At 43.2% G+C, this 14,850-nt stretch overlaps 1 protein-coding gene and 1 long non-coding RNA gene across 3 annotated transcripts; one reads left to right on the plus strand and one right to left on the minus strand.

Moving 5' to 3' along the window:
* Nucleotides 1–88: 88 nt before the first annotated feature.
* On the minus strand, nt 89–11,436 carry mafk (MAF bZIP transcription factor K). Of its 2 annotated transcripts, none has more exons than XM_088316829.1 (3): nt 11,089–11,436; nt 4,606–4,684; nt 89–4,533 (listed from the first exon to the last, which is right to left on the minus strand). In XM_088316829.1, exons 2-3 carry the CDS (start codon nt 4,648–4,650, stop codon nt 4,093–4,095), a joined length of 486 nt encoding a protein of 161 aa, XP_088172955.1. In that variant the 5' UTR covers nt 4,651–4,684; nt 11,089–11,436; the 3' UTR covers nt 89–4,092. The 2 variants fall into 2 exon arrangements, with proteins under 2 accessions (XP_088172955.1, XP_088172956.1); XM_088316830.1 differs by lacking the exon at nt 11,089–11,436 and adding an exon at nt 5,236–5,332.
* A 1,181-nt stretch (nt 11,437–12,617) lies between these two features.
* LOC148322207 (uncharacterized) lies at nt 12,618–13,352 on the plus strand. The gene is made up of 2 exons (XR_015846700.1): nt 12,618–13,087; nt 13,178–13,352. It is a non-coding gene; the product is annotated as an uncharacterized LOC148322207 (long non-coding RNA).
* The last annotated feature ends 1,498 nt before the right edge of the window (nt 13,353–14,850 follow it).

The raw sequence follows: 14,850 nt of genomic DNA on the forward strand, positions 1-14,850 counted from the left end.
AATGGACGTGCGTGAGTGTACAATAATTTGAAACTTTAGAAAATAAAGACAGAGAATTGTCCACGTGAGACCGATCAAAGTGAGACAATTTGTGACATTTTCTTTCCATTTAACGAGGAGAAATCTTTTATTTGCGAGTACAAAAACAAGACACAGCCTACACTTTGTCGTGGAATAATTTAGCATGGTTGAAAATAAATGCAGCAGAGGCAAACACAGATTGGATTTCTGCACTAGGAGGACACACAAGAAAGTGAAAGTTGACCAAAAAATAATTTAGGCGTCTCATGAATGACAAACAGATGAATGAAATAAATATGCAAAAGCAGAGTAATGACGCGCGCTGCCTTCTCGCAGATATTTTAGCCTGCACAAAATCGACACAAACATCTCATCCACATAATCGGTGTGCTAAGCATTTCTTTGAACCTGTCGTGTAGCTTGTGTGACTGGTCGAGCGTGTTCAGACAACTGAATTAATCAACGCGAGCACGTTTCTAGACTATGTCATCATCATGGCTCAAAGAAGAATTGATGCGAAAGAGCCAGGGTAGAAGCGGACTGATTAAACAGCTCTCCCCCACCCCCAAAAAAGGTAATGTCATCTTTCTTTTGCATGTTGCGCTTAATTGCTTTGTGGCTAATTTATTTTTCTACTACTTTACAGATGGCATAAATGTAGGACCCAGCATCATACTCGATTCACCTGGAAAAAGGTTTGTCTGTTATTTCGGCAGTGTGGACTGTACGCGTCAACGTGAAACTGGCAGCAATGCCTCGTTTTGCCACATGAGGTCGCTGTCGGTTTAAATCTTCCCTATGTCAAGATGCGTTGTTTTTATGGCTGCCTCAGGCTTCATTGTGGAGGGACAGAATTTAGCAGCTGTGGAAGTTGTTTTCAGGGTTAAGTTTTAACGGCTGCTCCGAAAGCATGACCGTCATCGTTAAAAGTGAAGCCAGAGCAATAAGCGGACAACAATAACATACGACGTGTGCTGTACATGCATGCTTACAAAACACATGGGAGTCAAACATGTTTTTTTAAAACATATCGGGCGTCTGGATTTTGCACTTTTTTTTTTTTTTTACATCAAAAGTGAACCGTCAGAATGTAATTCAAGTGAAGTAAAACAAAAAATAAAAATGCATCTTGTGTGCAACCTCAGTCGTGTAGAAAAAAAAAATGCTGACAGCAACTATCCTTGGCCTATAAATACTCAGTCAAGTATTTTTCTTATTGTAATGTTACTCTATGGACAGCATCATACTAAGTGGACTTAAAAAAGAACGGTTACGTAAATCACACCACTCCCAGGATAGTAACATAAATATAGAAAAATATGTCATATATTTCTATCATATACTTATGTATATAAAACCTATGTGTCAGGAAGAGGACATAAGATACAAAGTACAAAATGAGAGTAAGAACACAGCTGTAAGGTCACAGCAGGTTGTACAGCAGCAAAGCCCCCCACCCTCCATATGCCTACTTTCTTTTGGGGAGGGGCGGGGCAGAGGGGTCGGGGACAACAGTCAGAGACGATCCTGACATGAGCATAACGTGTTTCAAAACATCGTGTCTTCACTTGAGAAGGACTGAAAAGCATAAGGGTGTTGACTGCATTTGGTTGCCGTGGCAACAAATGGATCCTTTTTTTAGTTTCTACCTGCTTACGAGGCGAGCGTCAGGAGTTCTCCTAGAGGAGAGTTTGTTAAAAGCAATGGAAATGAAAGGGGGGGAAAAATTGGGAAAGTAAAAATAATAGTCACTGTGTGTGAGTCACCAGCAGCAACACTTGGCCTGACCCTGCAGTCGGAATGACGCTTTTACTTTCTGGACGGAGTCAAGTGACCGCAGCTGAACGCCAACCCCACGTCCAAAGCTTTAATGTACAGGAAGTATTTCATTCGTAAAGACCTGTCATTAAGTTATTTTAACTTTATCCAATATGGATTACCTTCCAAAGAGTGGCATTTAAGAGGCAAAAATAACCCAACTAGAAATTGCAGGCTCCTCAGAAATTGTGTGTGAATGCTGAGAGATGGGGGAAAAAAAATAACGTAGAAAATATGGCAAAATAGGAGATGACGTCAGAGCAGTTGGGAATATTTGTAAGTGTTTTGGCAACGTGTTATTCCGATTCATCTCCAATAAGTGCTTGGACTGACAAAAAAAAATGGTAATTACACTTAGTTTGAGAACAATAACTAAAAGAAAACTTGAACAATTGAGAATAGTCCTTAAGTTTATCCCCCGCCACCCAAAAAAATTGGATTGCTACAAAAACAATTAAGTTTTAATTTTACATTTTCAAACAAGACAATAAAAGTTGCAAAATTATTGTAATATATATATATATTTTTTTATGAAAGTGGAAAAAAGATAAATTCCCAAATACAAAAAAATTGCGATTTATGGAAAATGTCGCAAAAGAATGATGTATGGAATATGTCCTAATTTTACAAAACCAAATTGTGTAAAAAGATAAAAAAATTCTAATTTGATGCAAAACAAATATTACAATAGTCCAAATGTTAGACAAAAGAAATTGTATTAATTTTAATAATAATAATAATAATTTTACAACAAAAAAAAAAGAAAAACAGCGCCATGGTAAGAGAAAGCTGTAATCTCACCGACAAAAATATTTCACACTTGAATCTTAATTTTACCCCCCCCCCCCGAAATTATATTGTAGTAAGCCAACATCACAATTTGACAAGGCTAACGTTCCAAAAATCAGAATATATCAGTTTTTTTCCCCGCAGTGCTCATCTCTCAGCATTCACACAATGGATGGTGTCGCACAAAAAGTCGCTGTTAGCTTTTATCTGGCACCACGCTTTTTTTTTTTTTTTTAATGACACTCTGATCTCTTCCTAACTGTCTACACAAATCCTTTGAACTTCCAATCTGCAGCAAATATTTCTTTATAAGTGCTTTATGGGGAAGACGGCGTCAGAAAACCAACAAATCCACACTCGGAGTCGCCTCGTGAGGTCAAAATGCCGTCGTCGTCTTTTTTTTTTTCCGAAAAGACTGCGAGGCACGCAAACATCTTCTTGAAAATGATCTCTCAGGCCTTCGTTAAGGCAACGCTTTGTGCTTGGAAATGATTCGCTGTGAGTTGGTTCAAAACAGCAATATGGGCTGGTGATGCCACCTGAAGGCATTTCGGACGTTTTTTTTTTTTTATTTGTCGTCGTTCGTTGTTGAAATCTCTACGCTCAGTCAAAGAAGAGGAACTTTACCCTGCCAGTTTTGCTCGGACGGGGGCAGGTGGTTTGCACAGTGCAAATACAGGCTGGACCAAAAGTTCACGATACACTTCCTTTTTTTTTTTTTTTCAGCTGTCATTCTGACAGATTTGAGGCGAACAGCTTTGGGGTTGCAGTTTTTTTTTAAATGTCATTTCCTTGCCCATTACTTGCCAGTTGACATTGGTGCAGCGTTGCAAAGTTGCTGCCTGGCAAGATGTTTTTTTTTTGTCCAGTTCAGATAAAAAAAAAAAAAGGTCAAGAGTTTCAATCATGCTCAATATTTTTACGGCTTTGATTTATTTATTTTTTATTGTTTTTTGTTTTTTTTACCAGAATCAAGAAAGATAATTTTGTCTCTGAACTCGAATCCAATTTTGCGATATTCAGTTGGTGAGATGCTCCAAAAAAAAACACAAAGTCTAAGCTGCCAAATGCTGATGGCCTCACGTCTGTCCAAATGACGCTTAAAACCAATAGAAACATACAAGTGACTTTTGGGACACCTGGTACAATGTAAACCCCCTTTTTAAAAAAAAAAAAAAAAAGAAAGGTTGGGAATGTTGTTCCAAAGTGTAAACCTAAGCGATTGGGGGGGAAACTCCAAAGCCGACCCGGCGATGTCAGGTCTGTGGATGTTTTTTTTTTTTAGGGTTGAAAGGGAGTGAAGAGAAAGAACAGAAAAAAGGAAGAGTCATGAATGCAGCATAAGATCACGTGGAGCTCGTCATCCCGTCGATTATCCTTCAGTCTTCCTCGTGAGATTCCTCTCGGTGCCGTGTGAGGCCCACTCAGGATCAGGCGGGAAAGCCGAGCCCAGCCCAGCGGACACTAGGATGGCGCCGAAAAAGGGGTCGGACCGGAGCTGTTGTGGTTGGCCGACTTGACGATGGTAATGACGCTGGTGGTTGCCACTTTGCCCGGCGACAGGGCCCCCCCGCGGGTCACAGTCCTGGCGAAGCACTGCAGCGCCTCGTACTTGGCGCGCAGGGCCTCCAGCTCCAGCCGCATGCTGGCGTTCTCGCGGGCCAGCTTGTCCACCTCGCGCTGCAGCTCCGTCTTCTGGCGCTCCAGCTCCTCCTTCTGGGTGACGCGCTTGATGCGGCAGCTGGCGGCGTAGCCTCGGTTCTTGAGCGTGCGCCGCCGCTGCTTCAGCCGCACCACGTCCTCCTTGGTCAGCCCGCGCAGGTGCTGGTTGAGCTCCCGCACGGACATGGCCACCAGCTCGTCGTCGCTGAGGGCCGGGGCATTCTCGCCCGACTCCTTCTTGACCTGCGGAACAAAAAAACCGCAGCGTGACGACCTCGCATCTCGTCCAACATGTCGTCTCAAACCGGAGCTTACCTTTAAAGCTTTGTTCGTCTTGAAAGGAGTCGTCATTCCCTGCATGCAGACAACTTGCCACTCTCTCGCCGGAGACGCACTGATGCGGAAGAAATGAACATCATTAGTCACTTATTATTATAAGTGGACAATTCGCTTTTTTTCTTCATTTTTGTCCTGTTTCTCTTGGCTGAGCTGCATCGTCCAATCACATTTCAGCCTTGTCAGTATAATCTGCCCAGGGCCTTCACAACGCGTAATGCTGGCCGTTGGTCGACCTTTCCCATGTTTGTGGTGCACTTTTTTTGCTGTCGTTGTTGGATATTCTGTTATGCCCCCCCCAGCAAGAAGAAAATAATTCGCGCCCCCGCCACCCCCCGACCTCCCACTCTCCGCCGCAACTACAAATAATAGCATTTTTGTTGCAAAACAAACCCACACTGTAGAGTTAATACTCGCTGTGCACAATGGACAAGGAGAGCGCCCCTGCCACCTACTGGAGTGGGGGTGCAATTACACTTTATTGTAGTACAGCTGGGGGAAAAAAAGCATGTTTCCTAGGGCCACTCACGCCCCCCCCCCGGGGGGTCCGTCCCACTATTTGAGAAGCAAGTTCAAATTGACAGCATGACGAAAACCCGATTTTAATACCTCCGTATCAACTTTTAGCATCGTGCCGTTTGCCACGGGTACCAGCAGAGGACAGCAGGACCTCGATTGGGCCGATTGTCCCAAGAATGTAGTTCACTAGAACAAGCCAGCATCCCATATAGAAGCTGGACTCTTTAGGAAAAGCCGCAAAAAAAAAAAATAAAACACTTCGCCCCAAGCAAAGCTCCATTTCAGGACTTGAAGTGCTGTGCGCCGTGCTCAGTGGCTGCCATGGCAACGCCCCTGTGAATGGGCGTGGGAGTGTGAGTCACATTGCCAGCGAGCGGGTAAACAAGGCTCATTCATAACCGCAGCAGTCAAGCTCATGCAGCGTACCAACAAGTCCCCCCCACCCCACCCTCCTACCTCATCGAGTGAGTGAGGAGGGGGTCCCTTCCGTAATCGCCACCGCCACATGACAGGGTGTAAATAAATGACTGTCACGTCAGCATAACATTTACAGTCCAGTCATGTTGACCTTTACCGGGGCGGCTTGTGGAAAATTCCCCGTGTCACGGCGGAATAGTTTCCCTCGTCGTCACGGGTGTATTTTTTTACCGGCAGACAATGTCGTCTATCAGCATCCCGCTGCTTGGATCCTCTTACGCCGGGCTTCCCTGAGCCTCTGCATGCCCTTATTTATCTCTGCGGGGTAAATTTAGCCCGCCGCGCTCAAACTGATTTCTGCCAAGTCGACATTTTAACTAGAAGTGATATCCTGGGAAGACGAATATTCCTTTGGGTGGGGCGAAGGTGGTCCTCACACGAGTACCACCTCAATCATTATTTTCTTTTCAAGCAGCACCATCATGACGCATTCAGAGTTTGACTCAAAATGCAGACGTGTATTTCATGTATAACATAATTGCATGTGAACTTTGAACTCTCCCACTTTGTGTGAGTGACACGGGGCGTTTAAAACGAGCGCACAATTTTGCCCTACACGGGTTTAAAGCTAACACAAAATGCGATAGATGCGCTAACGGATAGCATCAGCCGTTGTGGTTCTAACCCTTCAAGCAACGGATATTTGCATACCGATGGTGCGGCAACACATGTAGACGGATAATCCAAGACTACTCACGCGCATATATTCTTTCGCCTCTGTGAAAACAGCACTTTTAGTGAGTCCCTTACAGTCATTTTTTTTTGTCTTCGTGACTGCCCCTTGTGGCCAAAGTGCACCCGCCAGAAGGATTTGCAATATATATATATTCATGTATAATTATGCGATTACAATATGTTTTGAATATTTTCCACATTAAAAAGACATTATATGCATTTGATCAAAGCGGTACCCCCTTCGCATTAATCCGTACCCCAAAAATTGTTTCAAAAAGGTTGTTGACCCCTGATATGCCCGTGTAATTCAGGAATTCTTTGCCAGACCGCATTTTGAGAATCAGTGCTTGAGGCGAATATTTTTTTTTTTTTTTTTTTGAGGGCTATTTTGAAAATGCTGGCAGAAGCTGAATCGCGGCATCGCAGTTGTCAGGAAGTAGACGGACATCAAAGTGTCCCAGCGTGCAGAAACGCATGATTAAAGCGAACCGCTAAGTCCTGTTTCGGGATTCAAGCAACATCTCCCCCCCCCTCCCTCCTCCTTCTCCCCACAGCTGCATCACAAAGTCAATATCTTAATATATGGAATTCCTCGTGTGCAAGTAGGTCAAAAATGTCTCGTTGCGTCAGTAGGGGGTCCCTGGGAATATTCCTCGGGACGATTATGGAAACGTGTTGCATGATGGCAGAAGGGGAGGCCCCCCCCCCTTTCCTTCATACAAGGGGAGCCTCCGGCATGTTTTCCTGAAATTCTTCAGGCATGTTTTTCTAAGGTTCTCCTCATCAAGATGCCAACGTTCCCTCCGCAAGAGCTCGCATGATAGAACCCAGGCGTTCGAGTCCAAATAAGACAGATGTTTTCTTTTTTTTTTTCTCGCTCTCGCTCCTCAAACAGACGCAATCAAGAAAACAACTCGTGCGAGGCCATTCTGTAAAGGCAGTCTGGGAAAATACCTCACCGAGAAAAGAAGGAAAAAAAAAAAAACGGCCACAGATGGCTCGATTGGAGAACAAAAACCACATTCCTGAGTAAACACACATGTGCCGGAGCCTCTCATGCAAACCAGAAAATGTCCCGCCATGCTCCACTACAAGAGAACAAGGAGGGGTCTTCCTCGCTTGTAAAACAACAATTGCAAAGTGTACAAAATGTCTGGAATTCCGAGGCGTCTGGCGTACTTCACGTGCCCAAACTAATCCAACGTAGCTCGTGCTCGCACGCCGCGAGGTTTGCTACAAACACGTTTCAATATACAGACGACTATTTGCAGCTTTTCTCGCTCTCTCCTTATTCATAAAAGACTGCTACACCTAGGGCTGTGCAATTAATCGAAATTCAATTACGATTATTACGCTCAATGATTGCAAAATTGGCATAATCATAACAAATGATTATTTAATACGATAGATATTGTTCTATATATGAACCATGGTACTCGTTTTACAAAGTTTAATACGATAGTACGTACAAGGAAATTATACTTGAATATACACATTCAGGCACCTTATTATCATTATTATTATTATTATAAGATCAAATACATTTGATTTATCTGACTATTGTTTCCATTCGTACTTTTAAAAAAAAATTATACCCCAAAAAAATTATTGTTTGAATAATCGCAATTGCAATTATTACTAATATAATATAAAATAATTTTTTTTCCAAAATAGAGCGGCCCTCGTTGTACTTTCCTTTCTTGATTTTTACCGTGCATCGAAAATAAGCATAAAAATGGAGAATTTTAAACGTCAGCTAATGGCTCCACTCTGACCGAAACAGATCTGCTGTGGGAAAACCGCTTCCAAATTTGAACTGATCAAACGGCATCCCAGAGAGGTTTTGTTGCGGTTCCTTCGACTTGACTTCATTTGTTGTTTTTTTTTCCATTTGAAACCTCACCTAATTGCATGACCTTAAAAATCCCCGCCAATAGCCCAATTCCAATGATGCGACAAAGCTCGAAGTGATCCGCTGCCGCAAGAGTTGAGAGAAAAGGCGGCGAGGCGAGTCACGACGTGAAACAAACACGCCAATCGGATCACAAGTTGGTTACAGTGAGTCCTTCTCGCTGGCCTTACGTTGAAGGTGATGAACGCATTTTGTGATTGATGGTATGAGGGGATTTAGTCAAGTAGGCCTTCACTGAAGGCCGACGTGAGAAATCCGCTATGTTCTGACTTCCCTTGTATGCCTGGTGAGTGCTTTTGCTTTATTTTACTTTTATGATAAAGCGGTTTAACTTTCTCTTTGGTCGAAAACCACTTGGCTCGTTTTCATTATTTTCAACGCGAGCACTATTTGCAAAACACTTGAGTGTTCAGTTGATGACGTGTTTTTGTTTTTTTAGGCATCTGGTCAAGTTCAAGGTTGCAGCAGGTAACCGCTCCGAAAATAAACAACACACTGGCCCGTTTTGGACGCCTTGTTTTCCTTTTTCTTTGGTTTGCATGTTCCTACGGCAGATTTGCAGTCACTTTTTTTTTTTCTTCTCTCGATCCCCAGGCGGCTGTTGAAAGCCCTCCAACAGACCCCGTACATGTGCAGATTCCACTCTCTTTCCCCCAGCGCAGCACATTCGCCGGGATCCGATGTGAAGGAAACGCAGCGCATAGCCGAGCGGTGAGTCACGCTGTTTACCGGTAAAAGCCGCAAGCGGCAGGCAGGGAATCGCACCCTCCCGATCTGACGTTTCCTGGAAAATCCCGTTGTTTCATGAGAAAGGAAGGAAAAGTAGCCCGAGCAACGGTTGGCATGGCCACCGCAGCTCTTTGGTGCGGAAAGGGAGGAGAACTCGCTGTATTCCAAAAGACAATTTCAAGAATGCAGAGCGAGGGCTGGGAAAATGAGCCGTGTGTGAATAACAAGAGACGAAAAAGCACACGTTTGAGCAGCAAAACAACAAGCTCACACCGTCTTGGATGGACGCGGCCGGTTTGCATTCTCACTCTGGGCGGGATCAGGAAGTTGCAAAATGTGCATCGTAGAGCCGGATTTGTCCCATCCTATCCAACGAGGAATTCCCCACCAAATAAATCAACTCGACCCGAGTCAGAGCGCAATGAGGCCGACGTGACGGCGGGCAGGTCATCGCGCGTGGCCGTGAAAGCGTCAGGTCATTTCATTAGGAACACCTGCACTGTGTTTTTTGCACGCTCATGACGCCTCAAAACAAGGTCAAGCATTCCTTTCCAAAATAGCAAACGGATGCTGGGAGGGGGCCAGCATGTCTGCCTCACAGTTCTGAGGTTCAAGTTCAGATTAGCGACCAAATCTGCTGCTTTATCACTAAACACTTTATAAATAAAAGGTGCAGCCATAAAAAAATAAAATAAAATAAAATCAAGCGACTGAAAGCTGTGTTCTACTCCATGTCAATTTTAATCTGATTCATTGTTCAAGCGTCAATGCGCTTGCCTAAAATATTTTTTCTTCTTCTTCCAGAAAACGTTGCTCCTAGTGAGCAAACGTTTTGGCGACAGCCATCGTATTTGGATCCCATTCGATTGCACAGGTGTAACCTCATGTATTATTAGCTGTGCAAATGATGTTTACCCGAGAGTAAAATCGCAGGCTTGCGCGGCCAATCATCCGCCTCCCTCCCTCCCTCCGAGCAAGCGAGGCAAAAAAAAAAAAAAAAAACACACATCAGAGCAAACATCCCTGTGAGTCATCACATTGCTCACCGCAGCTATGTCACTTTCACAACACTCCAACAACCAGCACCACATGAGCGCTCCGCATTCTGTTCTCCCGCGTTTCATCCCAGGCAGAGGAGTCAATGACTGGTGACAATTTAAATACACATCCCTTGTCTGGATCTCGTGCGCTTCATCATGCTCACGCCACAAGCGCGCCAGTGGAAAAGAAGTGACTCAGCCTTAATAAAAAATAAAAAAATAAAAATTGAGGGTGTGTGTGTGTAAGTGGGGGGGGGGGGGGGGTCAATGGAGCCACATGTTGAACTCATGACAGATGACAGCGCCCACTCCCACATTCTGTGCACCCACCCGGAACAAGATTGAAAGTGCAAGTTGGTGACATTTAAAGTGCAAGAAGAAGTGACTCAAATGAGGACCATACATAAGCCGAGTTGCGTCAGAAGTTCAACCGAGCACACACGCTCATAAAACGGGCTCATAAAATTGATTACGAGTGCATGATTTTACAGCTCAACAACATTATCCACATGGGATGAGGCTTTGTTTTTTGTGCCCCCCCCCTCCGGGGAGTCATGTATTGTTGATGAAGATGTGTGCATGTGTGCTCCCCCACCAGCCTTGCCTGCCCTGGTGGTCTGACTTCTCATGGTGCCCTTTGTCCTACATGTCCAAAATGTACACCACGTGTTGTATTCCAATGTCAAAGGGATTTGGGATGTTTTATTTATTTATTTTTTAACACTACACCCAGAATGAAAACAAATAAAACTACTTCACAGACTCTTAAACCCAATTTATGTATTTATTTATTTATTTAAAAAAAAAAGCTGATCATAACGCCAATAATTCACGTAGCATTATTTAAATATAGCTTAGTGTTGCACTTTTGACTGAAGTAAACCACTTTTAAGGTTTCACTTTAACGCATGTGTTCACTTCAGTGCGTTCAACTTTCACTCGGAACGTCTTCTGTGTTTATTTCAAAGTAACCGCAAACTCGCGAGTAAGCCGTTTTATTTTTTGTTTAACACATGTCGACTTAAACTGTTTTTATTTTGGAATTTTTTGAATCGCGTTTTTTGCAGCATGTCAAAACTTATTGCAAGTCAGATCAATAAACAACCTCACCTCTGTGGGCGCGCGTGGATCCCCGTGGACAGGAATGAGCGGAAAAATCAAATATGTAAAAGAAAAAAAAATATGTCCGGTTAGGTGGGAACCTAACCCCCCCACCCCCCCCGGGAAAACGAGGCCGTCGAAGCCGCTTTGCTGAGTCCGGCAGACGGCGAGCCAGCCAGCCAGCCAGCCTGCGAGCGGATTGTCCTGCTAACTCAATTCAGCCCAAAACAACAACAATGTTACTAACATTCCACGCTCCCGCTTCCGCAAGCGCTGACGTCACCGCGTCCTCATGACCGCCCCCTCCATTCATGAAAATAACTTAGTGCTGACGTCAGCGCCGGGAGGGGGAAGCCAGAAATAGAAGAGTCTGTTTTTCTTGCGGAGAGGGGGAAAAAAAGTCCTAATCTGGTCGACGAAAGCTTGTAGTCTTGGAGTTAAATAAGATCTTAAAAAAAGTGATCTTGAGCACCAACAAGTTTGGGGGAAGGGGGGCGTGGCGGGAGGGGGCGGGGGGGTCTTGAAGCTTGCCTGGAGCAGCAGCATTCCATTCCTAAGGAAAGTATGCAGGGCAGCAGCAGTCACAGGATTGTTCTTATTGGGGCTGATGCAGTCACAGGTTATTTTTTGCCCCACGATCAAACACTGAATTGTGTTTAAAATGAATAATGGGGGCATTTACTTTTAAGCCCTCCCCCAACACACACACACACACACATCCATTCACTTTTTGTTGCACAAATTCCACACTGGATCAGAGTTCAGGTGTAAAGCATGTTTAGCGTTTTTATTCCAAATAGTGCACGTGGTGTAGTTTCAGGCTGATGGAGCATGTAGGGGAAGAAAAACAAATATTGATAAGAATCGATCGATCAATGAGGTCATTGGTCGGATCCTCAAAATAAGAAATTACGGGAAGAAACACAAGCTCACGCCAAGGGCGTTTTGTGCTGCCATCGTTCATAATCGAAGGTTTTTCAGCATATACGGTCATATTTTTGTTTTCAATATTTTGGAATAATTTGGGGTTGTATCCGGTGACGTGGCCACGCTCCAGGCAGGGGCGGAGCTAGTGGGAGTTCCCCAGGGGCACTGCCCCCCCCCCACACACACTCATTTAATAAACGTTTGTCAGTGTTCTCTGCAGACTTTTTGGGGTTTGTTAAAATAAATAGTTTTGCGGACCCTCTGAGATATCCTCGCCCCTCCCAAAGGAAAAAAAAATCCTCGTTCAGCCAATGGTTCTAGGACCTAGGTGCCAAACTCCAATCCTGGAGCGCTACTTTCCTGCATGCTTTCAATCGCTCCCAGCTGCAACACACCTGTGTTCTAGGCACTATCTGTCAAGTCACATGTAAATTATTTTCAATTTTCACCCCTTCTCGCTTTTCTGCCTTGATCTGTTTGCCTTGCATGGACTCATGGTTGACAACGAGGCACTCTAAAGTGGCCACTGATCAAAAACAAAAAAAAAGTGTTCAAGTGCTATATATTTGGGCTGCGGTGACTCATGCTCGTACCCAAGTCTTTCACTTGTCTCTGTTTCAGCCACACCCAAAAGATCAGGAAATTTTACTTGAGCATTGCATAGCTGAGTGCTCCGCAGTTTTCAAACGTTTCATGTTTCCAGCATTGATCCTCAAACATGTATTTAGAAACAAATCTCATAATTCGCTTGACAGGGTCTTGAACTCCCAACGCTGGTCCGCATGTGCGTAAACGGAATGCCTCTCGAACTACTCCCTCATTGAATCCTCGCAGGCATGCACTCTCGCAACTCTTTCACCTGCTGCCACTTAACTTGTGATTTAAAGTGCTGTCATGTTTTATAGCCAGTGAGTCAATGGCTAAGCTCGTTGCTCTGCGCAGCACGTGGCTATGGAGATGCTTGTTGACTCCAGACCACATTTCTCCTGTGAACATCATTAGATGAGTAAACCTGCTTTCATTGTCTAATCTGGCTGCCTGTCAGACAATTTTTGGACATCACATGTGGTCGACGCCGCCGGTATAATGGATTAGAATTATTCAGATTTCTGTTTGTTTTATTGCTATGACCAATTTAGGAAAAATATTTTGTTCATGCTTTGATTTTTAGGTGGCGAGACGGAGGGAACTTTGCTTTCATCCATTTTCTGTAACGACAGTCCTCTTTTTGGGAACGTCTTGTATGATGTCGATACGGATTGATCAGCGTGATGTGCACATTCTGAAGATTAAATGCACATAGCACAACATTTGTCGTGCTCTGTCTGGGCTGTTTGGATTAAGAATTTAGTTTCTTGTGTTTCTTTGTCTGTCTTGTTTGGTTATTGGTTCCACCTGTGCTTGTCATCCCCTTGTGTCTTCCAATCATTGTCTCATCGCTGCTTGTTGCATAGGTGTCCCTAATGATATGTCCACTCTGCATTTAATATTCCGTGCCAAATATAACTCTTCACCCTAGAAATAACTTGCAAATTCACTGAAGAAAAATTGCAAAGCCCTTTTTTTTTAAAAGTAGTAATACGCTAAAAAAATATTCATGAGATGAAGTCACGTGACTCTTGTTTATTTGTCCGTGTTCAACAGAGCGAAGCGAGGGAGTGGAGTGTGTTTCAGGCATCCAAAAGAGTGGCAAACTGTGAGGTCTGAGCAGTTTTGGATTACCGGAAGTAACATTGACTCACCAATCCCCATGATTTTTTTTATTTTATTTTATCTGACTCATTCTCTTCAGTTTACTTGGAAATATGATCTGGCGCCCGGAGGCCTCGTGGTGTCTCAGAGATCATCCCTTAACGCCAACACCTCCAACTTCAAATCAGATCTGGCTTGATGCTGACCATTCATGACAGTTAGCTCACTTTTTCCCTATGCAGATGTTTGGGCATTGTTCTGGATTTGTTGCTAAGCCATACACATGCTATCATAAGTACACTTCCCATATGACACCATCACTGAACATTCCACTGACTTCGCCCAAAAAGATGAAAACACTTTACGTAACCAGCTGGAAAGTTTTTCTTCTTTTTTTTTTTTTTTTTTTTAATTTTTGCTTTTATACTGAAAGCCCTTGGCAGAAGCTGAGGTGAGACTATTTCAAGTATTTACAGTGCTGAAATACATTGAGTTTGTTGATGAAAAAAAGTCTAACTTTTTTTAAACAAAAAATAATAAATAAATAAATACAAATTTAAATAATAAATAAAATAAAAATATATTTAAAAAATCAGCTTGAAATGATATACGTTTACATAAATAAATAAATCATTTTAATCACAATGGAAATTAGTTTTAACGGCGATTTTGAAGAAAGTCCAACTTTTTTTTATTTAAAAAAATGAAAAAGCATTCCAAGCATTTCATCATCAATTAGCGGATTCTGACAAGTTATTTATGGACATTAATTTAACTGACTCCAGTGTCCATTATTTGGCATTCTGTAACAAAACAAATGGTGAAGAGTAACCGCAAATAGTATTGTCCATATGGCACTTTCATTCAAGTAGCATGGCAACTGCTGCCATCTCGTGTTTGAATAGCGGAATTGAAATAAAGATTGCATGACGCCTGGTGCTAAAATAATTTATTTTCCCAAATTAGGTCCAGCAACTACTTTTGCTGTTATTACTAAATCTTGAATATACTGATAATAATAATGATGCTCGCCCCTGTCTTGGACAGGAAGAGTAAGTTATTTTAATTTGTGCAAAAACCTACTGACTGATTCCTTAAGTCATAAGGAGGAGCATTTAGTAGTTTCAAGGTTCTAGTTACAATTTGCAACCA

This window comes from Idiotropiscis lumnitzeri, chromosome 15 (genome assembly GCF_059441095.1).
Source record: "Idiotropiscis lumnitzeri isolate Australia: NSW breed Sydney's pygmy pipehorse chromosome 15, RoL_Ilum_1.0, whole genome shotgun sequence".
Taxonomy (NCBI): Eukaryota; Metazoa; Chordata; class Actinopteri; order Syngnathiformes; family Syngnathidae; genus Idiotropiscis; species Idiotropiscis lumnitzeri.